The sequence below is a fragment of the Theropithecus gelada genome, chromosome 13 (assembly GCF_003255815.1).
Source record: "Theropithecus gelada isolate Dixy chromosome 13, Tgel_1.0, whole genome shotgun sequence".
NCBI classification, from domain to species: domain Eukaryota; kingdom Metazoa; phylum Chordata; class Mammalia; order Primates; family Cercopithecidae; genus Theropithecus; species Theropithecus gelada.
This window is the reverse complement of record NC_037681.1, coordinates 58,431,464-58,457,033: the sequence shown is the minus strand read 5'-3', so window position 1 is coordinate 58,457,033 and position 25,570 is coordinate 58,431,464. Positions and strand designations below refer to the sequence as shown.

Genomic DNA, 25,570 nt, shown 5'->3' with positions numbered 1-25,570 from the left:
GCCAAGGGTGGTGGTGGCCGGCACCCCACCCTCGGCCGCCGCCTCCGCGTGTCAGGTGCCGTGAGAAGCGCGGGAGGGGCAGCCGCGGGCAGCGCCCAGGGATATGACTGGAGCCGACTTTCCAGAAGCGGCGCACGCAAAGCCCAGCTCCGCACGCAAGGGGGAGGCGACAGCAGAAACTTTTCAACCCGATAAGGTTCGCCCGAACGCGGAGATTTGCCTCCTCTAGCCACCCTCCGCCCCGCTCGGATCCGCCCCGCTAGCTCCCCCAAGCCCCCCCAGTCGCCCCAGCTTGGCTCCCCGCCCTGCGCCAACGGCTTCCGTCGCAGCCTGGGCGGCCCCGCGCCCTCCAGCGGGCGGCGCCACCTGGAGTGGCCTCTACGCGGGAAATCTTAGGGTCAGCTGCGCCCCAGGAGCCTTTGTGTTCCCAAGCACTGTCGGGGCCCCGGGGCGGGGGAGCGGCTACTTTTACGGATCTCGCCGCAAGAACTGGAAAAAACTTTGCATGCCAAAGAGCCTCCACTGAGGTGGCAATTTGTTTGCGAGAACCTAAGATAAAATTTAAACAACAAACCAGGGGCGCTCTGAGGCAGGGCGCTGTGAGGCAAACCGCTGCCACTACACTGGCTTTCCGGGAAGCAAGCTCAAGACCGGTAGAGGGAAGGGAGGTCGTGCGCTGGGGGCGGGGCGCGCTCCCACGTCTAGAGCACCGGCAGGGGCAGGTGGTCCCCAGCGCGGTTCTGGGGACACCGTGGAGCCTCGATCGGAGGTGGCTGTGATGAAGAGCGGTTACCGCACAATGGAAACGTGGGCACCTCCGCTCCCACGAAAGCCTGCTAGTAGAGCTCCGAGGCCAGTCGGTGCGCCCCGACGGGAGTCCGGGTCAAAGCGGCGTGGTGTACGGCGCGCCCCGCCCCCCGCAGGCCCCGCCCCGCCAGGTCGCGCTGCCCTCCTTCTTAAAACCCGGAGGAGCGGGATGGCGCGCTTTGACTCTGAGGTGGGAGCGAGCGCTTCTGCGACGCCAGCTGTGAGAGCCGCAAGGGCGTGGAAATTGACGCCACTCACCGACCCCCAGTCTCAATCCCAGCGCTGTGAGGAAACCTCGACTTTACCAGGTCCCCAAGTGCAGCGGGGCTCGGCGAGCGAGGCACCTTTCTCCGTCCCCATCCCAATTCAAGCGCTCCTGGCACTGACGACGCCAAGAGACCCCAGTGGGAGTTAAAGCTCCCAATAGGGGCAGCAGGTGTCCAGGGCGGGCCTGCGGGTTCCTGTTGACGTCTTACCCTAGGCAAAGGTCCCAATTCCTTCTCGGAGCCGGTTGTCCCGCGCCACTGGAAACCGCACCTCCCCGCAGGTCAGTCTGTCTGCGGAGCCGCTGCCCCGCGACCTCTTCAGATGGATTCTTGCAGGTAGGGAATGGCGTGGTAGGCACTTTAAAGGAAATCAAGCGCCACCGCCTCGATGCCCGCAGCGTTGTCCCCAAATTGCAGGAACCGTTACGCACCTTGCGGGGAGGGGAAGAGGTTGGCGCTGGGTTACAGCGAGGTGGAAACACGCCCCTTCTCTTCTCCAAGGGAGACTGGGTTGGGGATGGGAAGGGGTGTTTTTGGCCATTTCTCCAGAGAGTCAGCTCCGACCTCTCCACCCAACGGCACTTAGTCCCCCGAGGCTGGGGTAGGGGCGTGGGGCGCCCGCTCCTGTCTCTGCACCCCTGAGTGTCACGCCTTCTCCTTTCTGTCCCCAGCATGGGCACCAGCCTCAGTCCGAAGGACCCTTGGCCTCTAAACCTGCTGTCCACCCAGCAGACCACGCTCCTGCTACTCCTGTCGGTGCTGGCCGCTGTGCATGTGGCCCAGTGGCTGCTGAGGCAGCGGAGGCGGCAGCTCGGGTCCACGCCCCCGGGCCCGTTTGCTTGGCCACTGATCGGAAACGCGGCGGCGGTGGGCCAGGCGTCTCACCTCTCGTTCGCGCGCCTGGCGCGGCGCTACGGCGACGTCTTCCAGATCCGCCTGGGCAGCTGCCCCATAGTGGTGCTTAATGGCGAGCGCGCCATCCACCAGGCTCTGGTGCAGCAGGGCTCGGCCTTCGCCGACCGGCCGTCCTTTGCCTCCTTCCGTGTGATTTCCGGCGGCCGCAGCATGGCTTTCGGCCACTACTCGGAGCACTGGAAGGTGCAGCGGCGCGCAGCCCACAGCACGATGCGCAACTTCTCCACGCGCCAGCTGCGCAGCCGCCAAGTCCTCGAGGGCCACGTGCTGAGCGAGGCGCGCGAGCTGGTGGCGTTGCTGGTGCGCGGCAGCGCGGACGGCGCCTTCCTCGACCCGAGGCCGCTGACCGTCGTGGCCGTGGCCAACGTCATGAGTGCCGTGTGTTTCGGCTGCCGCTACAGCCACGACGACCCCGAGTTCCGTGAGCTGCTCAGCCACAACGAGCAGTTTGGGCGCACGGTGGGCGCGGGCAGTCTGGTGGATGTGATGCCCTGGCTGCAGTACTTCCCCAACCCGATGCGCACCGCCTTCCGCGAATTCGAGCAGCTCAACCGCAACTTCAGCAACTTCGTCCTGGACAAGTTCTTGAGGCACTGTGAAAGCCTTCGGCCCGGGGCCGCCCCCCGCGACATGATGGACGCCTTTATCCTCTCTGCGGAAAAGAAGGCGGCCAGGGACTCAGACGATGGTGGCGCGCGACTGGATTTGGAGAACGTGCCGGCCACTGTCACTGACATCTTCGGCGCCAGTCAGGACACCCTGTCCACCGCGCTGCAGTGGCTGCTCCTCCTCTTCATCAGGTAAAGCCTCTGGGAGGTGTGGGCCAGGTCTTTTCTCCTCTGAAAAAGGCGGAGTAGAGACAGAATATGCTGAGTTTGCAAGCAGCGCCCCGGGTGTTTCGCTCCAGGTCCCCACCCCTCAAAAACCAAGATCCCGTCGGGAAAGTGACGACCAAAGGACACACAGTGAGGGCTGAGACACGCGCACGCGCCCCACCCAGCGGTGCCCCGACCCCTCCGCAGCTCCTGTCCTGTCTCTATCCTCCCCTTCCCTGCTTGCGAGTGAGAACACATTTGCAAGACCCCTCCACTCCCCGGAAAAACAAGAGTTTTTAAGTGCCTGGAGATGAGCCCTGATATCTCTCTTTCTGGCGCAGTACAAGCAGAACTGGAATAGTTCCGAAAGAAAGGGTAACGCCATAAATATGTTAAACACAGCAGCCTCTCCTCGGCTCGTTCTCGGCGTGGATCCGAGGCCGCCCAGCCCTGGCGCTAAAAGCGGGCCGCCCGTCAGGGCTTTGTTCCAGGCCACGGAAGCCCATGGTGCCCGGGCTTCTGTGCGGGCTTCTGTAACCCGCACAGAAGCTTTCAGAAGGTGGCCACAACTAGCGAGCAGTGCTAGGTTTATAAAACCTGCGCGCTAGGAGTTTGAGAAATGCCGGGGTAGAAGACAATCACTTTTACGAGTGCAGAGTAGCATCCAGAAAGGCAGATGGGATATCCAGGAGGCGCCTGCAGACGTTTCTGGCCCCTGCGCTCGACTTGGTTAGCGGACCCCCTGATGCCCACGTTGGTCTCTACTAAGCTCCGACACGCACGGATTCAATAGGTCCCTGGTGTCGGGTTGCCAGATTTGGCAAAAGAAAAGTAAGTTTTACACGGGAATACTTACACTAAAAGATTAGCCCTTGTTAATCTGAAATCCATATTTAACTGGGCGGCCTGTAGTATTTACTCTGGAAACAGTACCCCTAGGGGCAAATGTTTCGCAAGGCAAATCTTGATTGCGGAAGAGACCAGAAATCTTGGTTGTGTCATTTCTTGGCGCACAAGTGAGCAGTTGGAGATGCTGAATCTACAGGCGCCACAGTAAGGTGTTTGGAAGGCAGAGAATGCTGTTTTCTTATTCAAATCCACTGCAGTCTGTATTTCCTTAGATACTGTACAGCTACCTTCACAAATGAAAAGTTTACACTTAAAATGGCTTTTTAGTATTAAAACCATAGAAACACCCATGGTGGGTGAGGGAGAGGCAGAAACTGAATAAAGAAAAGTCAGCCAGAGATCAGGGAAAAGGAAATCCCAGAATAGGATCCATAGGTTTTTGTGCATCCTCAGATAGGCATTTTAACTTTTGAAACGGCCTTTTTCATTAGAACCGCAGTAGTTCTCCGAGTACTCCAATTAGGCGGCAAAAAGAAAGAAAACCATTTGGGGGTCACTTTCAATTCAATATGCTGATACTTCTTTTTCCTTTTTAGTGAAAAGACAGTATGACAGGGCTTGGCAAATTACACGATCTCTTTTTGTGTATACGTTTTATGGAAGCAGTCATGCCCGTTCACTTATACATTATTTATGGCTGCCTTCACTCTACAACACAGGGCAGAGCGGAGCAGTGCAACAAAGAGGGCTTGGTTCACAAAGTCTAAAACAGATACTATCTGGCTCTCCCCATCATACATGTTTCTATGAAAAAAGTTGGCAGACTCCTGCAATATAACGTTGAAGAAGCGATTTAAAAAATAACTCTCCATTTCATCACATATGTGTATACATTTTTTTTCGGAGTTGCAAACAATCAGTTACATGTTTTTTTGACTTCTAACACTTTGACTTAAGGTAGTGGACATTTCTAATCTTTTAATATTTATTTTGGTAATTTTTGATGGCTACATAGTATTTTGCCATGATAATGTATAGTTATATATAATCATTTATTGAACTTTTACGTTGGTCATTGGCCTTGATTGCATTTAAAAAATTTTTAATTTTATGTATTTACTTACCTCAGAGACAGGGTCTCACTACGTTGCCCAGGCTGGTCCCAAACTCCTGGGCTCAAGCAGTTTTCCCATCGCTGTCTGGCAGGTAGCTGGGGCTACAGGTGTGTACCACCATGCCTGGCTAATTTTTAGAATTTTAGGTCCTGTTGTGGACCTATATTTGTGTACTTCTTAAATTATTTTCTGAAAATACATTTCTGGGCATGGATTACTGGGTTTAAAATGAGGCGGGAAGAGGTTATCCTCATGTCTCTTGCCTTGTACTAAGATTTTGTTTTTTAAAAAGATTGTATCAGTTTGTATCATCAACAGTGAGTAAGTATTACAGTTTGTACCATATCTTATGAACATTAGGAATTGGCTTTTAAATTTAAAAAATACAGTATGTAGCTTTATCCATCAGGACACCAATTATCTTTGTATAAAATGAGAACAGCATGTCTGTTGGAATTGTCCAGGGAAATGAGGGAGAAAAAAAATTTACTTTCACATTTTAACTTTTGTGGGCCCTGGGTGCTTTTGCCTTTGTAGATTCCTTATACCATAAAAAAATTAAAAATTTAAATTTTATGACTACCCTGATATAAAGATGAATACATTAAATGATGTATGAAAATATTTTCTTCTACCTAAAAGTGAGTTTTTTTTAGGTCTGAAGATTGTAAAAGACAAAACTATTTTCATGGGTCCCTAAAAAGTGTTGTGGGCCCTAGGCACTGTCCCTGCAGTACCCAGTGGGAAAAGTTGGCCTTATCTACTACTGTGCTTTTTGAGGCTGGGAAAACTTAAGAGTTTTTTGACTTATAATGGGAAAGAGAGTGTTAATCATGCAAGGTCTATTACAGGAAATATAATTCCTAAAGTCCGTCTTGTAATTTAGTGAGAAATTAGGAAGCTGTTTTAGATTTTTTTTTCCCCAGAAATATTAAGTCACTGAGCTAGATAGCCTATTTAAGGAAATGTAGAATTAAAATAAATTTATAATGTGCTTTCTAGATGAAATAAGAATTTTGGTCACTTGCTTTTCTCCCTCCACATTAAACACCAAACAGGTATCCTGATGTGCAGGCTCGAGTGCAGGCAGAATTGGATCAGGTCGTGGGGAGGGACCGTCTACCTTGTATGGATGACCAGCCCAACCTGCCTTATGTCCTGGCCTTCCTTTATGAAGCCATGCGCTTCTCCAGCTTTGTGCCTGTCACCATTCCTCATGCCACCAATGCCAACACCTCTATCTTGGGCTACCACATTCCCAAGGACACCGTGATTTTTGTCAACCAGTGGTCTGTGAATCATGACCCAGTGAAGTGGCCTAACCCGGAGAACTTTGATCCAGCTCGATTCTTGGACAAGGATGGCCTCATCAACAAGGACCTGACCAGCAGAGTGATGATTTTTTCAGTGGGCAAAAGGCGGTGCATCGGTGAAGAACTGTCTAAGATGCAGCTTTTTCTCTTCATCTCCATCCTGGCTCACCAGTGCAATTTCAGGGCCAACCCAAATGGCCCTGAAATGAATTTCAGTTATGGTCTGACCATTAAACCCAAGTCATTTAAAGTCAACGTCACTCTCAGAGAGTCCATGGAGCTCCTTGATAGTGCTGTCCAAAAGTTACAAGCTGAGGAAACTTGCCAATAAGAAGCAAGAGGCAAGCTCAAATTTTAGAAATACTCACATCTTCGGAGATGGGGAGTAAAATTCAGTTTTTTTCTAGTTCCTCTTTTGTGCTGCTTCTCAATTAGCCTTGAGGGTGAGCATAAACCAACTGTTCGTCAGGTGAGGTGTGCTCCATACCCAGTGGTTCTTCATGAGTAGTAGGCTGTACAGGAGCTTCTGGGAGATTTTTTTGAGTCAAAGACTTAAAGGGTCCAATGAATTATTATATGTATACTGCATCTTGGTTATTTCTGAAGGTAGCATTCTTGGGAGTTAAAACGCACATATAGACACATACACCCAAACGCTTACACAAAACTACTGAATGAAGAAGTATTTTGGTAATCAGGCCATTTTTGGTGAGAATACAAGATTGGTCTCCCATATGCAGAAATAGACAAAAAGTATATTAAACAAAGTTTCAGAATATATTGTTGAAGAGACAGACACAAGTAATTTCAGTGTAAGTTGTGTGATTGAAGGTGATAAGGGAAAAGATAAAGACCAGAAATTTCCTTCTCACCTTTTCAGGAAAATAACTTAGACTCTAGTATTTATGGGTGGATTTATCCTTTTGCCTCCTGGTATACTTCCTTACTTTTAAGGATGGATCATAAAGTCAGTTGCTCAAAAAGAAATCAATAGTTGAATTAGTTGAGTATAGTGGGGGTTCCATGATTTATCATTAATTTTAAAGTATACATTGTTAAATTGTAAAACTCCAAGCTGACGTTGTACCTCTCTTGCTTGCCAAAGTACAGATTTTCAATTATGAGCAAAGAAAAAAAAAAAAAAAAAGATTACCAGCCCAATCAAGCTTTAAATTATGTGACTGTAATGTACTGATTTCAGTAAGTCTCATAGGTTAAAAAAAGTCACCAAATAGTATGCAATATATTACTTAATTGTCCATAAGCAGTATAGTAGTTTTAGCTTGTTCAGGAAAAGGTTGAATAATATATGTCTTGCATAATATTGCAAATTGAAAAGTACAACCAATGCAACCAAGTGTGCTAAAAATGAGCTTAATTAAATCAACCACCTATTTTTGACATGGAAATGAAGCAGGGTCTCTTCTTCACCCAAATTTTGGCAAATCTCAAAGTTAGATCCTAAGATGTGATCTTATTTTTATACAGTCTTTATTGAAATTCTATTATAATACAGAATCTTGTTTTGAAAATAACCTAGTTAATATGTTAAAATTCCAAATTCATGGCATACTTAAATTTTAACTAAATTTTAAAACCATTCTGATTATCGAGTTCCAGTTGAAGTTAGTGGAAATCTGACCATTATCCTGTGGAAGGCAGAGAAATGTAAGCTGTGTCTGCCCAGTGAATAATGGAAAATGCCATGAATTACCTGGATGTTCTTTTTATGAGGTGACAAGAGTTGGGGACAGAACTCCCATTACAACTGACCAAGTTTCTCTTCTAGATGATTTTTTGAAAGTTAACATTAATGTCTGCTTTGTGGAAAGTGAGAATCAGAAGATAGTCTTGGAAGCTGTTTGGAAAAGACCGTGGAGGTGAGGTCAGTTGTGTTTTTTAAGATAGCAGTTACTTTGGTAGCTGGGAAAGCATAAAGCTCAAATGAAATGTATGCATTAACATTTAGAAAAGTGAACTGAAGTCTCAAGTTTTAAATTTCATTGCAATTAAACTTCCAAAGGAAGTTCTACAGTGTCCTAAGTGCTAAGTGCTTATTACATTTTGTTTAGCTTTTTGGAATCTTTGTACCAAAATTTTAAAAAAGGGAGTTTATGATAGTTGTGTGTATGTGTGTTGGGGGATGGGTGATGGTAAGAGAAAAGAGAGAAAGACTGAAAAGAAGGAAAGATGGTTAAACATTTTCCCACTCATTCCTAATTAATTAATTTGGAGCACAAAATTCAAAGCATGAACATTTAGAAAAAAGATGTTTGGCGTAGCAGAGTTAAATCTCAAATAGGCTATTAAAAAAGTCTACAACATAGCAGATCTGTTTTGTGGTTTGGAATATTATAAAATTTCATGTAATTTTATTTTAAAATTTCATAGCTATACTTCTTGAATATAAAAAATCATGCCAGTATTTTTAAAGGCATTAAAGTCAACTACAGAAATCAGGCTTGCCCAATACATTTAAATTTTTTGGCACTTGCCGTTCCAAAGTATTATGGCCCAGCAAGGCTGAGACAGTGAATCTGGGCTGCTGTAGCCTATTTTTTTAGACTGAGAAATGTATAGCAGCAAAATTAATCATGAACCAATCTGGATGCCTCATGACGTCAACCAGGTCCAGATGTGCTGCAATTTGTTTTTATGTAGGTAGACCCGGTCGTCATCAGATGCTTGTGGCAAAAGGAAAGCTGTGTTTGTATAGAAGAAAGTAAGGTGCTTGGAGGTTACCTGGCTTATTTAGTATGTTTATAATCTAGTTAAAGAAAGGAAAGGAAACAAAAAACGAATAAAAATAACTGAATTTGGAGGCTGGAGAAATAAGATTACTGCTTTAATCAGAAAGCCTCATTTTATTTCTACAGGAGAGAGAATGTATTTGCTGACAACCATTAAAGTCAGAAGTTTTACTCCAGGTTATTGCAATAGTTAAAGTAGAATGTTTATTAAATGCTTCATTTGTATGTCAAAGCTTTGACTCTGTAAGAAAATTGCTTTTTTCCAAAACAAAAAGATGTCTCAGGTTTGTTTTGTGAATTTTCTAAAAGCTTTCATGTCCCAGAACTTAGCCTTTACCTGTGAAGTGTTACTACAGCCTTAATATTTTTCTAGTAGATCTATATTAGATCAAATAGTTGCATAGCAGTATGTGTTAATTTGTGTGTTTTTAGCTGCGACACAACTGTGTGATTAAAAGGTATACTTTAGTAGACATTTATAACTCAAGGATACCTTCTTATTTAATCTTTTCTTATTTTTGTACTTTATCATGAATGCTTTTAGTATGTGCATAATAGCTATGATGCATAGTTGTAACCAAAATATATTCTGGGGAAACAACATTTATATATAGCTTTTACTGTTTGATATACCAAATTAAAAAAAAAATTGTATCTCATTACTTATACTGGGACACCATTACCAAAATAATAAAAATCACTTTCATAATCTTGTTACAAAGTTTCATTTTATGTTGTAGCAAATATAGTCTAATGTATCACTTTATTTCAACTGTTGCTATGGATTATTCATTAAAATATTGCACTGTAAACATTTTATTTGTCCATTCTACATTTCAGGCCGAGGCTGCATGCTTTTTGTTCCTGTAGGTTTTCATCAACCAAATTTCTAATCTCTATATTTTTTAATTTCTAAGAACCAACACGGAAGTTACATTTCAATGCAAACAATCAAGCCAAATGAGAATTAATTTGCAATGTTGAAAGACTGAATAGATTGCGACTTTAAGTTGCTGATCGATTTCTGCTTCATCTAAAGAATGCAGTACACATTTTTCTTCCTCAGCCGCACACCAGTCCTTTCTCTGAGTATTTTCTTCCTTAATGTTTTTAAAGGTACATGTGCCTTAATAAGTGCAATTAATGTCCAATAAAATAAGATGGGTACAAGTATTCTGTCATGTACTATGTGGAAATATTTTATTGCCAATCTTTTTACTTGGTAAAAAGACTTGACTTCACAGGGCCTAGGTCATGAATCTCTAGGCCTTCACTGCGCCACACTCACAGATGATAGGGCTTGTGGTACCAAAGGCTCTTTGTCTTCCAGACTACAGCTCCTATTACTGTGAAAACAGGAAAAGTAGTAAAAATTGCACACAATGGCATTGATACTTTGGCTTGGGAACCTCACTTTAGCAGCCAGAAGGTATGGCTATGAAGTGGTTTAAGATAATACTCACTAGTTTTCCAGATGTATGACAGTAGGATCTTGGAAATGTCAGGACAGTTCAGAAAAAGTGAAGAAAATATTTTCATGGGAAAAAGATTCCTTTAAATAATTTTAACTGGGGCCAGTTTTTGCAAAATTGTCGAGGAGAGTTGGAGTCTACCCAATCAATCCAACAGAGTATAAGAGCGGAGTACAGGGTGGGAAATGAATGCAGCTTTGGATGTAAGACAGGCGTGGTTGTTGGAAACTCACAGAGACTGTTTCTTCAACCTCAGAGCCAGTCTATTTTTCTGCACCAGTGCAACAGAAGTTAACTGACTTTAACTCTCCGGTTTTTGGCTCAGTGACTCTCACATGCTCTCTACTCTCCCGTTTCAGTCTGTTAGTTATAAATCTCAGAAAGGGAAAAGGAAAGAAGACAAAAATTAAATATATTCAAATACATTCAAAAGCAATTTTTTTTAACTTGGAATTGTGGAGGAAAATAATCTAGTTTACATAGGTACGGACACACTGTAGGTAACTGTTCATGCTTGTAGCTCCTCTGCTAAGCGACATACAGGCTTTGAGGACAAATGCTGTGCTCTTCATGCACACTTTACAATGTGTGTCAGGTATGGAGGGAAGAAATGGAACTAAAATATGTTGAGCACTTACAATTTTTGCATCACTGTGCTAAACTCTCTAATGCATTATTGCCCAACAGTCTTCTGAGGGATGCAATAAAGTAATGGGCCAAAATTATAGATTTAGAAGTATTCTCATCCAGATTTTCCCTGGAGATGAACTAATTCAAAGCTCATTATCTTTGTACCCTAGTTTGTCCCTTCCCAATGTGCCTGTGCTTGGATTTACAGGGTAGTCCGTCTATTTTTTAGGCCATGAGATCCTGGGAGTTTCGCAAGCAATTTACTTTCTTTGTCTAAGGCACATTCCACACTACAGTCGGGGAGTAACTGACATTGTGCGGGAATCCTCACCACACTGCTCTCTTCTGAGAAAAACCTCTTGAAACTGTTCTTTAGGCAAAACCAAAAATCGACCAAACAGTCACGCTTTGTCTTATAATCCTAAAAGTTCTGTCCTAGAACCTGTCTGGACCAAGGATCCTTGCTGGAGCCAGGGCTGTCCTTAGGCTGGTCCAGTTTCCTGGTACGTGGCCTGTTTGTCTGATAGCGGTGCATCACACTAGGTGTTGGTGTGTGTGGCTCATCAGAACCCTTCCGTCTCTCAGAGCCGGTGAGCACCAGCCAGAGGGAGAGGAAGAACCAAGGCGCGAAACAAGCTTTTTGATGGGAAGCTTGCCTTTGCAAACAGAATGACTGGACCTACTAGAACTAGTTTTGAATCACTTGAGGCCCCTTTAGGTGAGACAATGTTATACAGCGGAAGCCTAACAGCACTGAGATCCCTTTGGGTCAAAGCTAAGAGTCATTGAGCAAGCCTGAAAAATCAGCCAGCCTTTTTTTTTTTTTTTTTTAATTTATTCCTGTTTCCTTATTTGTTTCGCTCTCTCTCAATGGATAAATATTACAATATGCTTAATGTGCACTTTTTGTTTACGTGTTCCAGCAAAATTTGTATTGTTGTTTTGCATATATATGTTTTACTTTATGTAAGTGCTGTACATATCTCATCCTGTCGCTTAATCTTTTCTCAGCTCCATCCCTGTGTAATTCCATAGCTTCTAGCTGCTGCCTAGTATTCCATGGTACTCATCCACCACATTTTCTCTATCCACTCTCTTGGGAATAGATACCTGGATAACTTCCAACTTTATGAGTCCCTAAATGATGCAGCAAGGACCAGCTTGGAATGTGTTTCCTTGCCCTCCTATGTAAACTTTGTAATGTATGCCATACCCATGATTAGAAGTGTTGGGTCAACAAGTGAGTACGTATGTAATTTAAATATTGCATCTTCTCCAGAATGCCAAATCTGTCCACACTCCCATCAGCTGTGCATGAGGGGAAGCTGTACCCATTTCCCCACCAACACATGGCATGACCTCTTTATTTTTAAGAGAAATATATCCTCTTGGGAGAGAGATGCATTACATAGAATTTTTTTTTTTTTTTTTAACGAGGAAAAAGACATCTACACTCATTTTTCAATGCTTCCCATAGCCATATTTGTGTTTACATTATATCTCCACTATTCAATGGTATATTCATTGAAAAGCAGGGACTAAGTCCCAACAATTTTGTTATGGAACCATATTGTATATACAGAAGCACGGGTGAAAAAAGTGGAGTGAGTTTTGTCAAGCCTGCTTCTCAGCACTGATGATCTCTTCACCTTCTCCATGACTCAGTTTTCAATTGGTACCCTTGAAGTCTGTTTTTTTTGTTGTTGTTGTTGTTGTTGTTCTGAGATGGAGTGTCGCTCTGTCACCCAGGTTGGAGTGCCGTGGTGCAATCTCAGCTCACTGCAACCTCTGCCTCCCAGGTTCAAGTGATTCTCCTGTCTCAGCCTCCCGAGTAGCTGGGACTATAGGCATATAGCACCATGTCTGGCTAATTTTTGTATTTTTAGTAGAGACGGGGTTTCACCATGTTGGTCAGGCTAGTCTTGAACTCCTGATCCACCTGCCTCGGCCTCCCAAAGTGCTGGGATTACAGGCATGAACCACCACACCTGGCCCCTAATCTCAGTTTCTTCTCCTTGCTTGCGAATTGAGCTTATTCAAGGTTTTTAGGTTTCTGCTTAGTCACTATGAAGAAAGCAGAAATGCCAACTCAATGGCTTCCAATTTTTTAAACCATAACCTCACAGTATGCAATATATTTTACATGATTTAGTACATATCTCTGCAAATGATTGTGTGTACTTCATACATATATATGTATCTATGTATGTATATATATACACACACATAGACACACACAAACAGGATTCACTGTTGTTTTCTGTGATGGAATATATTTTTAAATTTTTTTCATAAGAAATGCAGCACAGTGAAAGACTACTACAAACCTATCACAGTGGCTAAATTTTTAGAAAAATGACAAAACTGATAATATATACCAAGTACTGGGGAGGATGTGAAACTACTGGAACTTTCATACATTGCTTGGGGGAGTGCAAAATGCTACAGTATGACCCCACTCCTGGGTATGTATCCTAGAGAAATGAAAACACATTCACACAAAAGCTACACATGAATGTTTACAGCAGCTGCATTCATCATGACCTCAAACTGAAAACAACCTGAATTTCCTTCAAAGGGCAATTAGTTACACAAAAATCTGCTACATCCATGCAATGGAATACTACTCAGCAATAAAAAAGAATGAACCATTGATACACACCACAAGTCGAATGAATCTCAAGAGAATTATGTTGAGTAAAATAAGTCAGCTTCAGAAGGTTACACACTGTACAATTCCATTGCTACGACAGCCTCTGAGAGACAAAAGTGTCGTGATGAAGAGTAGATCAGTGGTTGTCAAGGGTTAGAGGGGAGGGAGGGTACTACAAAAGGATAGCCTGGTGGAGTTTTGGAAGGTTTTCTGATTGTGGCAGTGGTTACATGGATGTATACGTGTGTTAAAATTCACACAACTACACCAAAAAGTGATGAAAAGTGATTGGAAAAAATGTTAAAGGGGAAATGGCGCAAATGAACTTAAGTGAAGCTGAACTGAAGTTGGCAGGTAGCACGGCAGCTGCTGGCAGACAAGGAAACGAGATGGCAACACTGAACAAAGAAGGTCAAGCCCAGAGGTGTGAACAAGGATCATGGCCTGTGCTGAAGTCCTTGCAGGAGAGGTAAAGTGGTGCCAGATTCTCAGGGCAGAACAGGAGGCAGAACACCAGCCTTTGGGATGAGCAACAGCTGGAACCTCCCTGCCAAGGCAATTTTAATTCAATGTCATAAGTGTTAATTGAGCACCTGTTAGTAGACAGACACTGTTTAGGACACTGATGATATATTAATGAACAAGGCACCCAGGCCCTGACCTCGTGGAGCTGATATTCTAGTGGGATGGGTGGCAGGAGAGAAAATAAGATTTCAGTTAATTATAAGTGGTGTGTATGTGTGTGCGTGTGTGTGTGTGTGTGTACTGTGTGTGAAGGGGCACCGTTTAGAATGAGTAGTCGGGGAAGCCTTCCTGAAGGAGGCAACACCAAGGGGTGGGCATTAAGGACAAGCTTCTTCTTACATCCTCCCCATGTGAAGGAAATACAGGCCCTGAGTTATCAGATAATATAATTACCTTAAAAAAGAGATGGCTGCAGTTCATTAAATTGATTTTTATGGTCACAAAATCAGGGCAGTCTGAAGTCAAATAATCTCAGCGCACTCCATGGCAGATGACATTGGCTCATAATCAGCATTGGCTTCTGGCTTGACCGATGGCATTGGTGGGTCCAGACCATTCCCTGCCATTGACTCCTGAGCTCATTCCTAGCCATGTTCCCCTTGGAGAACTGAAGCAAATCTGACACCTCAGGGCCTGCATTTCCTTCACATGGGGAGGATGTAAGAGGATACTTGTCCTTAATGCCCACTCCTTGGTGTTGCCTCCTTCAGGAAGGCTTCCCTGACTACTCATTTGCTCCTGAAGAATAACCAGAGAACAGGCTCTTGGAACTAACATACTTTTCAACAATGCCTTTACATGTAATTTAAAATGGCCTGCTGATTCTTTAATTTTAAGTGCACCAAAGGACTCCACATTGATTCTTTTAAGCACTTAATGGAACTTCTCTTGGAACATTTTCTAGACTATGTCTAGCCTTTGAGTCAAAGTTTTATTATATCTGATTGAAAAGGATTTCCACCCTCATCCCAGTGGGGTTGCTGAGAAAAGCAGGCGGCCTCGTGTTCTGTTTGGGGGATCTCCTTCCCTGGTGTTGTGCTGTGTAGCCAGCATGCTTTCCTGGCTGTCTCTAACTTTGTTGTTTAATCCCACAGCCCTTGGCCATTATCTAGGCCTTTGGACCCCACAAGTCAGGTCACATCAGCTTTGAGAGCACCACTCAGCTCCCATACCCACAGTATTGAAAGCTGCTATTGTCCACTGGATCTGGTGGATGTTTGAGAATCCCAGGATGCTCTGAGTTTGTCTTTCCTGCACCTCCCCTGTCACTCTCCCTGCTCACATTCAGGAAGGCCAAAGGGCCACCTCTGTTCTGTTACTGCACATCCTAGCAATCAGTATTTAAATTTGAGACTTTGTTTCTGCAATTCCCACAGCCCACAAGCAAATCCAGTTGGCATTCTAGAGCTTGGTACTGACATTGAGGAAAAAAGTGGGGAAACACAGGCTGGACAAAGCGGTGGAAGAATAAGGTCAACTTTTCACTGTGTATTTTCCAATGTGGTTTCCAGGAACGATTGCTGTAAAAACAGGGCAAGCCTGCCTGCTGTCTTGTTTTGATTTCTAAAGAGATGGGTCTGGAAACATCTATCTATCAAGGCTTTGTTAATAAAAAAAACAAAATGTTTGGGCATGGTGGCTCACGCCTGTAATCCCAGTACTTCAGGAGGCCAAGACTGTTGGATCACGAGGTCAGGAGATCGAGACCATCCTGGGTAACACAGTGAAACCCCGTCTCTACTAAAAAAAAAAAATAATTAGCCAGGCATAGTGGCACGTGCCTGTAGTCCCAGCTACTCAGGAGGCTGAGGCAGGAAAATCGCTTGAACCTGAGAGGCGGAGGTTGCAGTGAGCTGAGATCGAGTCCCTGCAGTCCAGCCTGGGCAACAGAGCGAGACTCCATCTCAGAAACAAAAATACCCCAACAACAATGAAAAACCACACACACACACAAAACCCTGTCGTTCTTCTTCAGTGCCCCGCCAGGGTTAATTTTCTTTGTGACAGAGCGTAGGGGAGTTTAGGTCATCATACAGACCTGCCCTTGGCTCTGCAGAGGTCAGCACCTTTCTCATTTTCTTTGTCCAAGTCCCTATCAGTCTAGCTTGAGTTCATCTCTCATGTCTTTAATGAAGCCTCCTCTGACCACACTGTTTAATACTTAGTCTGCCCCGCAAGCTCCCTCGACATGCCTACCTTGCTCTACTTTTTCTGTTTCCTATGCCCCAACACATAAAACATTTATTCTCTGTTAATACAACATAAAATAACCTTTACATTTTGATGATGGTTTACTGTCTGTCTCCATCCCCACTCCAGTCCCCAGCACATAAACTCCACACCTGCAGACAGAATCTGGATGGTTGCTTCTGCAAGCCTTCCCTTCCAAGGCTGGGAATTAAAGTTCAAAGAGGGTCTTCCCCTCATGCTGCTTCTTCCTGCACGGCAAAGCTTGAGGGCTTGACCTAAACAGCTATGCCAATGGATGATGAGTGATTGAATGTGATTTTTCAGATGCCTGAGATTTCCACCCAGGGCTCCTTCACCCCTTTTCCTAGCTCACAGGGCTAACTCACATTGACCTGACTTTTTCCCATAGGCAGAGGAGCCAACATCTCCAGTGGAAAATAAACTTAGGTCAAAAGAACAAGGCATGTGAGGAGCAAAATTATTTCCAAAGAAAAAAAGTTAAATTTTCAAGAGCTAAGGTGGCTTTCTAATGCTGCTGTTATGAGTTGGACATTTTTCCTGGGTAGTTACTCTGCTACTGTTCAGATAGCCTCAATGGGCTGTGTATGAGTCCATTCTCACAGTCCTATAAAGAAATACCTGAGACTGGGTAATTTATAAAGCAAAGAGGTTTACTTGGTTCATGGGTCTGCAGGCTGTACACAAAGTATAGCAGCAGCTTCTGCTTCTGGGGAGGCCTCAGGAAACTGACAATCATGGCAGAAGGCAAAGGGGAAACAGGCACTTCTTACATGGCTGGAGCAGAAGGAAGAGAGAGGGGGAAGGTACTACATACTTTTAAACAACCAGATCTCATGAGAACCCACTCACTATATAATACCAAGGGGGATGGTACTGAACCTGCTTCGACCTAGTAAAAGTCCTACATGTCCCTTTGGCAAAGGACCACACACTCCGGTAGCCAACTTATATATTCCTCTATTAGGAGATAAAGTATAAGGTTAGACAATAGCTAGGTCAGCAGCGGCACTCTGCTTAGTGGCTCGACGCACGATTTTAACCACTTGTAACCATTCCTTTCGATTTAACTGCACTTTGGTTTGATATTGAAACCAATAACAATGTTGTTCAACATGGGCAAATAATCGCTTCAAAGTCTTATGTTCCTTAACTAACTTCTACTCCTATAGACATCAACAGCCCCTGGAGTAACCGCAAATATTCAGAGGCCAGAGAGGTGGAATTCCCCATAATTTTCCCGTGGGTCCCCCTTTCTTTATTTACCTGCCCGGGGTGTTCCCCCTCCGGTTCCTTGCTCTCGTGGAGCCACGCACCCTGCTCGCTGCGCCAGATGTTGGGGTCTGTGTGTTTCCTAAACAAAGGAATGAACACACAAGACAACACAAGACAAGACAAACATGGCGGCCGCTTCAAATGGCGCGCTCTGCTTTATTTTATACAGTCATTTGTGGAATGTTGCCAAGTCACAAGACACATTGTTGTTTTTCTGACCTTTCCCTGACTTTCTGGATTTTCAAGATGTTTACACATAAACAAGCCCCCAGGGTCTGCTGTTTACAGCTGGCTCCTTTGTCCTCCCTGTTTGCAGGGGAGGAACACCCTGCTTCGTTTGCAAGAGCAGGACTTATGGGGAACGTCTCGTTTGTGAGCACGTAGTCCTCTACAGAACCATTCATGAGAACTCCACTCTATGATCCAATCACCTCCCACCATGCCCCACCACCAACACTGGGGATTACTATTGAACATGAGATTCGAGTAGGGACATTTAAACCGCATCAGATAAAGTGGTTTCTATATCAGGCTCCATTGGCTACCAACATCTTGGTAAGATGAATCTCCTGTGGTTTACAGCAGAGGTCAGCAAACTATAGCCCATGGCCCAAATCTGGTCCACCACCCTTTTTCCATAGTTTGTGAGCTATGCATTATATTTACACTTTTAAATAGTAGAAAGAAATCGAAAGAGGAAAAGTATTTTATGACACATGAACATTTTATGAAATAAAAATTTCAGTATCCATAAATAAAGTTATGTTGGAACACAGCCACACTCATTTGACTACTGTAATGCCTATGGCAGCTTTTGTACTACAGCAGCAGAGTTGGGTAGCTGTAACAAAGACCACATGGCCTGCCTGGCTCTTACAGGAAAAGTGCCAATCCTGGTCTCCACCATCTATTTCTCACAGCACCAACTAATAATAGTAACAACTTTTTCATGTTTCTAAAGCACTTTATGGTTGGCAAATCACTTCTATGTGTATCATTTCCACCTCTGTTTTGAATGGCCCTGAATTGTGCTAGAGTCCTGGACAGCGGATGCTGCTTCACAGAGAGACATGAACCCACAAAGCTAACACCCCAAACAAGGCACTAGGAAGCAGAAAAGGTCAAAGGCATTTTTCACAAAGGCAATATTCCACATTGCAAGTGGAGGCATTTTAGCATAGACTAGGGAACGCAGCAGTTAAATGGAAGGAAAGGCCGGGCGCGGTGGCTCAAGCCTGTAATCCCAGCACTTTGGGAGGCTGAGGTGGGCGGATCATGAGGTCAGGAGATCGAGACCATGCTGGCTAACATGGTGAAACCCTGTCTCTACTAAAAAATACAAAAAAAAATTAGCTGGGCGTGGTGGTGGGCATCTGTAGTCCCAGCTACTAGGCAGGCTGAGGCAGGAGAATGGCATGAACCCGGGAGGCGGAGCTTGCAGTGAGCCGAGATCGCGCCATTGCACTCCAGCCTGGGCGAAAGAGCAAGACTCCATCTCAATGGAAAAAAAAAAAAAAAAAAAAAAAAAAAAGGAAGGAAAAAATCAGACCCATGCAGTGTAATAACATAACTAAAACAAAATTGAAAAAAAGCTTGTAATTTCAGGACTTAAAAGCTCTTGCTTAATTAATTTCTTCTTCCTAATTGGGTCTCCATCATTTTATATTATTTAGGGGTATGTCATAGTTTCACAATTCTTACATGTAGTCTAAGAATGCAATTAATCAAACAAAATTCAGCCTCTTATCTAGTCAAATGGGACACCCTGAAATAAGTTTGGGAGAATTATCATATGTTCTTACTTACACAGCATAGTAAATCAAGTATAATATAGTTTTATATATATTCAGATCATCCAGGCCATTATTTATTCAGCATCTATTATGTCTCTAAGCATTGTTAAGCACTACTAGATACTATTCTAAGATAAAACTGTTACAAAAATAAACACATGCCCTGATTCAGAGGTGTTCATTTCCTGTTTGAGGAGACACACTGGCATGCCCCTAACGCAGTGTGATTGATGTTGTAACAATTGGTGCATGAAGTGCTTTGGGAACAAAGATTAAGAAATACGTAATTCTCCTAGAGATTGTGTGGACATGAGGGTTAGGAAAGGCTCCATAGAGGAGATGCCCTATGAGCTGGGCCTAGATGCTTAGGGGTTGACTAGAGAGACACAATACCGGGGAGGGAGGATGAGAGGATTCTGGACAAAGCCCTCAGTGATGAAAGGACCTGCTCCCCGCTGGATCCCTGGTGCCTGGCACAGTGCTGCCCCCTCATATGTGCTCAGTAATAAAATATCTGCTGAATGAATGAATGTGATGTGCTTGGAGGTGGCAATGATCCAGTTGAGGTGGGGAGCACGCGTATGTGTTCGCATGCAGTGTGTGTGTGTGTATTTGTGTGTGTGTTGGGGTAAGGGAGTATGGCAGGTACTGTTAATGTCTACCCAATATCCTTCACCCTACTTGTTAACAGAGACTTGATTTTTTTCCAGTTATCCAGTTTTTAGGGAAGATGACTGTCTCAGCTCAGAGTAAATCCCGACTAGCCTAAATCAATCATAAAATTCCTGTTCCCTTTGGAGTAATTGGCCTAGAGAGGGGCATGCCATCTATTCCAGCCAATGAGTTGCAAGCGGAAGGTCTATTGAAGGGCTGCTTGAAGGGCTGCATTGTTCTTTAAAAGACACACACACAAGTAAGAGACAGTGCATCCTCCTGTCGAATGCTATTGTGTCTGGATGTGACTCCTGCCATGATCTTGTAGTCATGAAGGGAGCTAACCTGAGGACCAAGCTGATACTTCAAAAATGACTCTATGAAAAGATGCAAAGATCTTGTCCTTGATGGGGTCATCAAGCCATTAAGTAAACCAACTTACAGCTTCCTACACTTCTGATTTTCCTCCAAAAAGAGGCAACTAATTTCCTCCTTTATAGGAAACAGTTGAGTAAGGATTTTCTATTTCTGGTTCTGAGAGCCAAAGACATTTTAACCGATAGGTCAGCTGTGTATATAGGGTGAGGGGAGGTTGGGGAGGTAGGTTGAGACAGGCTGCAAAGGCTACATGCTGGGTTGAGGAGTCTGGGTTTTTCCCCCATAGGATCCTGGGGTGGGTTGCACAGGAGGAATTAAAACAGGCAAGTACTTTAGAATGGCAACTTTGACTGCAAGATGTGACAATGGCTTAGAGGGAAGAAGGAGTGAAACTAGGCGGATCATCAAGGGGAGATGGCTATGAAATCATCTAGGCAAGAGGAAAAGTAGACCTGGTCCTGGCCTCACTGAGGAAATAGAGAAGAAGGAGTGGATTTGAGAGACATTTCAGAGATATAATAAGCAATGCTTGCAATAGAAAACTGATAATATACTATTCTTCTAAAAAATATGGTTTATGGTACATAAGACATTTCTGGTAACTTTCTGAATATGTTTTAGAAATATAACATGATATCCAAAGAATTTCCTGGTTGGACACTTGGAGCCCTTTGTCCCCCCCGCCGTCCTTTTGAGAGGAGCAAAGCCCTTACCTATGGAGCATATCCTGTGCTATATTCTATATCAGGTGTGGGCTTGAGGAGGGATGGTCCAGTAGTGAGGTGTCCAGAGTCGTGCACTGGGTGTTTGACTGCATGGAGCTGGCTGGCAAATCTGCAGCAATGTTCCTTAAGAAAGGTGGTAGAGAAGAGAGAAGAGAATCCATAAATGGGTAGGTGGCCATGCTGCAAGCCACAGAATGACCCAAAAGAAACAGAAAATTGAACCCTGGAGCAACAAAGCACACGGGAGGGGACAATAAACATGGAAGAAAATGCATTCATTTATTAATCTTGTGATGTAAGACTCTAGTCCTTAACCATGCATCTCCATTTTGGAATTTGGGGTGTATTTTTTTAAGTGAACTATCCATAATGCATCACCTATGATGTGTAGTTTCTGTGTATTTAAAGTGGAGCAAAAATTTAAAAAATGCTTGCAGATCAGTTTGAATGTAGAATTTTTAAGATTGTTCTAATATTTTCTCCAATGTTTTATAGTTGCCTAATTTAACAGTAAAATACTTTTAGCATATCAACTTTATTGAGTCTTTCCAAAGCATTCATCTTTGTTGTGTTCATCAATACATTAGCTCTTTATTTTCACAGTATTATTTGATGTTTCATAATATTTAATTAAATTATGTAATTTTGGAAATAATACTCATAAAACAAACCCAAATGATTCTAGATAAACAGAATTCAACTCGAGGAAGCAGAAGTGCACAAGCAAAGTCAACATTAGCCCCACTGGCCACTAGTGTTGAGAGTGTGGGGCATCTACTAGTATAGTTCATAGGAATGAGGTGAGTACAGTAATCTGATCAGTGGTCAAGTGGAAATTAATCAGTAAAACTCCTGGAATATCTGAATAAAAAATTCAACAAATCAATAGTTCTTGGTAGGTTTACTGCCTCTCTTTGTCTGCCAAAATAACTATTTAAGTGAGAGGTTTTCAGTGCTGGCTGCATATTAGAGTCACCTGGAACTTCGAAAAAAATAATGCTTGTGAGTCTTCTCCCCAGACAAATTAAATGAGAATCTCTAGGGTAGGATCTAACATTGGTATTTTTTTCAGAGTGCCCCAGTAAATGCTAATACGCATCTGGATTTGAGAACCACTGAGTAAGATCAAACAGCTCACACAGTGAAAATTCAACTTAGCACAGAAACGTTTATATGAACCATTTGGGATCTAAATTTTAAAATGCATTTTATTACAGTTAAATTGAGTTACTATTGGAATTAATAAAATTCAGGTAAATTTTTCCTTAGTAACATGCTCTTTGCAAACCACTTTGTGGACTAGATGAGACTTTTAATTAATATTTTAAGTGTTTGTGGATAAATAACTGGAACTTCTTGAAGCCCTTGAAAATAGCTTATACACTGCCTTCAGCAGCATTTCTAAGGCTCTCTCCTGCTGTGACACATACAGTACATAATGTGTGCATGCTTGATATTCTCATGAAACCCCAAAAGCTTCTCAGAAAATTTTAACCAATAATACTGAAAACACCCAGCTGCTAATGATACGTCAAAATGATCACTTGTTGAATGTTTGGTCTTAGGTCAGAGAGACTGTGGGTCTTTGGCAATTATATTTAGATGGCACTATTTTTTCCTTCCAAAAAAAAAGCGTATCATAATTTGAGTGAGAAAATTATGTTATTGTAGGGATCATCTTTAGTCAACCACTCTCACTCTTATTTTTAATGGGAATTATTTGCACTTGTGGGTACATTTTAAAAAATATATTACTTTTAATCTCACAATGAATTAAGATGCAACTGAGATTAAAACCTGCTACCTTAAACTATAACAGAGCCTTGATATTTGGCAGCCTTGACATCTGTAAACTTGGCAGTCATGGAATTAGTGACTGAGGATCCATTCCATACAGTGATTTTTACTGAGGCATAAATTTGAATCCTATGGACAGCAAGGCTGGTGTATGAGAGGGAATCCATTAGCCAGTGAGTGCAGCATTGCCCGCCCTCTCATGTCAAAGTAGCATTACCATTTTCTACTTGACTTCAGAGTTCCTGTAATCCTTGGGAACAGAAAAAGGAGGTTTGAGGATAATGTCCCCAGAAAAAAACACCAATTGCTGGTGATGGCAGTAAAAAGACAAGTTGTCTGAGAATAAGCATCCTTAGCCAGGTTCATACATAATTATAGAGAATCACTAACAATATGAAGGTCCTGGGACTATAAAACTACTTCCTCCAGGACATTGGTGTAGGCAAAGATTTTATGGCTAAGACTCTAAACGCACCAGTAACACAGCAAAGATGGACAAATAGGACTATGTTAAACTAAAAAAGCTTCTGTACAGCAAAGGAAACAATCAACAGAGTGAAGAGACAACCTGTTGAATGAGGGAAAATGTATGCAAACTATTCATCCAACAAGGGACTAATTTCTAGAATATATAAGGAACTCAACAAAACAAAAAAACACCAAAAAATCCCACTAAAAAGTGGGCAAAGGATCTGAATAGACATTTCTCAAAAGAAGACACACAAATGGCCAACAGGTATATGAAAACATTCTCAACATCACTAATCATCAGGGAAGTGCAAATTATTATAAGACCACAATGAGATATCATCTTACCACAGTCAGAATGGCTATTATCAAAAAGACCAAAAGTAACAGATGCTGGCGAGGATATAGACAGAAAGGACTTCTTACACACTGTTGGTGGGAATGTAAATTAGTACAACAATTATGGAAAACAGCATAGAGGTTTCTCAAAAAACTGAAAATGGAACTAGCATACAATCCAGCAATCTCACCACTGGGTATTTATACAAATGATAGGAACTCAGCGTATCAAAGGGATACCTGCACCATGTTTGTTGCAGCACTATTTACAATAGCCAAGACATGAAATCAACCTCCATGTCCATCAACAGATGAATAGATTTAAAAAGTGTGGTATATACCCAATGGAATACTGCTCAACCATAAAAAAAGTAAAATCATGTCATTTGCAGTAACATGGATGGAACTGGAGGTCATTACGTTGAGTGAAATCAGCCAGGCACAGAAAGACAAATATCTCACGTTTTCATTCATATACGAGAACTAAAAACTTTAATCTCACAGAGGTAGAAAGAGAGAGTAGAATGAAATTGGGAAAGGTATGTGTGGGGAGAGGATGAAGACAGGTTGGTTAATGGGTACAAACATACAGCTAGATAGAAGAAATAAGTTCTAGTATTTGATAACAGAAAGGTGAGTATGGTTAATAACATATTGTATATTTCAAAATAGCTAGAAGATTTGAAATGTTCCCAACACAAAGAAATGACAAATGTTTAAGGTGATTGGATATCATAAATACCCCGATTTGATCATTACATATTTTATACACGTATCAGAATATCACACGTACCCCATAAATATGTACAAATAGTATGAATCGATAAAAAATTAAAAAAAGGTCACTCAGAATTTTTCCTTCCACCTGATTGCATTATACGAGGGAATTTAAAGTTCCATCACCATTCACAAGTGCCTCCAGACACATTCCAGTTGAATATGAGGGACGTACTATCTCTTAAACACTCCTCTCACAATTTTGTTTTTACGGTGAATTTGCATGGCTCTGAAGAAAGGGTTGGCAGACTTAGTCTAATCGCATACATTCCAGATTAATGAAGCCTGATTCATTGAGGTTTCATGCCCTCAAGTCTAGCTTAATCCTTGTCACTGGTGTTGGTGATGTCTTTCCTAAAGACGCTCATTCCTCGGGGCACAGCCAGCCCCACTAGGCCATGTTACAGCTTGCTCTTCCTTCTCCACAACTCTGATTCTGGCACTTGTACATAATGTGCCCTTCATGATACTTTCTAGGTAATTTTTCTGGTTGGAACGTTCACAAAAGCAAAGGATTGCCCATGCTCCTTCTTCGTGTGGTGCCTTCTCTTTCTTACCACCTTCTTACTCATTCTTGCCCAGCTTGAGTTCTAAAATCCAATGAATCTCTCTCAGATCTAGGAAGCTGGATTCACATAAAGAATTACGATTCAGCCGGGCGCGGTGGCTCATGCTTGTAATCCCAGCACTTCGGGAGGCCGAGGTGGGCGGATCATCTGAGATCGGGAGTTTGAGATCAGCCCGGCCAACATGGTGAAACCTCGTCTCTACTAAAAGTACAAAAAAATTTGGGAGGCCGAGATGGGCGGATCACGAGGTCAGGAGATCGAGACCATCCTGGCTAACACGGTGAAACCCTGTCTCTACTGAAAAATACAAAAAACTAGCCGGGCGAGGTGGTGGGCGCCTGTAGTCCCAGCTACTCGGGAGGCTGAGGCAGGAGAATGGCGTAAACCCGGGAGGCAAAGCTTGCAGTGAGCTGAGATCCGGCCACTGCACTCCAGCCTGGGCGGCAGAGCGAGACTCCTCTCAAAAAAAAAAAAAAA

At 43.3% G+C, this 25,570-nt stretch overlaps 2 protein-coding genes across 4 annotated transcripts in view; one reads left to right on the top strand and one right to left on the bottom strand.

Annotated features, from left to right (window-relative positions):
• Positions 1-1,223: 1,223 nt before the first annotated feature.
• On the top strand, positions 1,224-9,539 carry LOC112637014 (cytochrome P450 1B1). Of its 2 annotated transcripts, none has more exons than XM_025405889.1 (3): positions 1,224-1,354; positions 1,745-2,788; positions 5,826-9,539. In XM_025405889.1, the coding sequence occupies exons 2-3, from the start codon at positions 1,746-1,748 to the stop codon at positions 6,409-6,411; spliced, it is 1,629 nt and encodes a 542-aa protein (XP_025261674.1). In that variant the 5' UTR covers positions 1,224-1,354; position 1,745; the 3' UTR covers positions 6,412-9,539. The 2 variants fall into 2 exon arrangements, with proteins under 2 accessions (XP_025261674.1, XP_025261673.1); XM_025405888.1 differs by having other exon boundaries at positions 1,343-1,409.
• A 470-nt stretch (positions 9,540-10,009) lies between these two features.
• RMDN2 (regulator of microtubule dynamics 2) overlaps positions 10,010-25,570 on the bottom strand; it is a 127,720-nt gene continuing 112,159 nt past the window's right edge. The window contains exon 11 of one of the 2 annotated variants that reach the window (XM_025405881.1): positions 10,010-10,170. In XM_025405881.1, coding sequence (XP_025261666.1) covers positions 10,162-10,170 — 9 coding nt within the window. In that variant the 3' untranslated portion in view covers positions 10,010-10,161. The remainder of the gene's footprint in view (positions 10,171-25,570) is intronic. The other variant, XM_025405885.1, reaches the window with a different exon arrangement.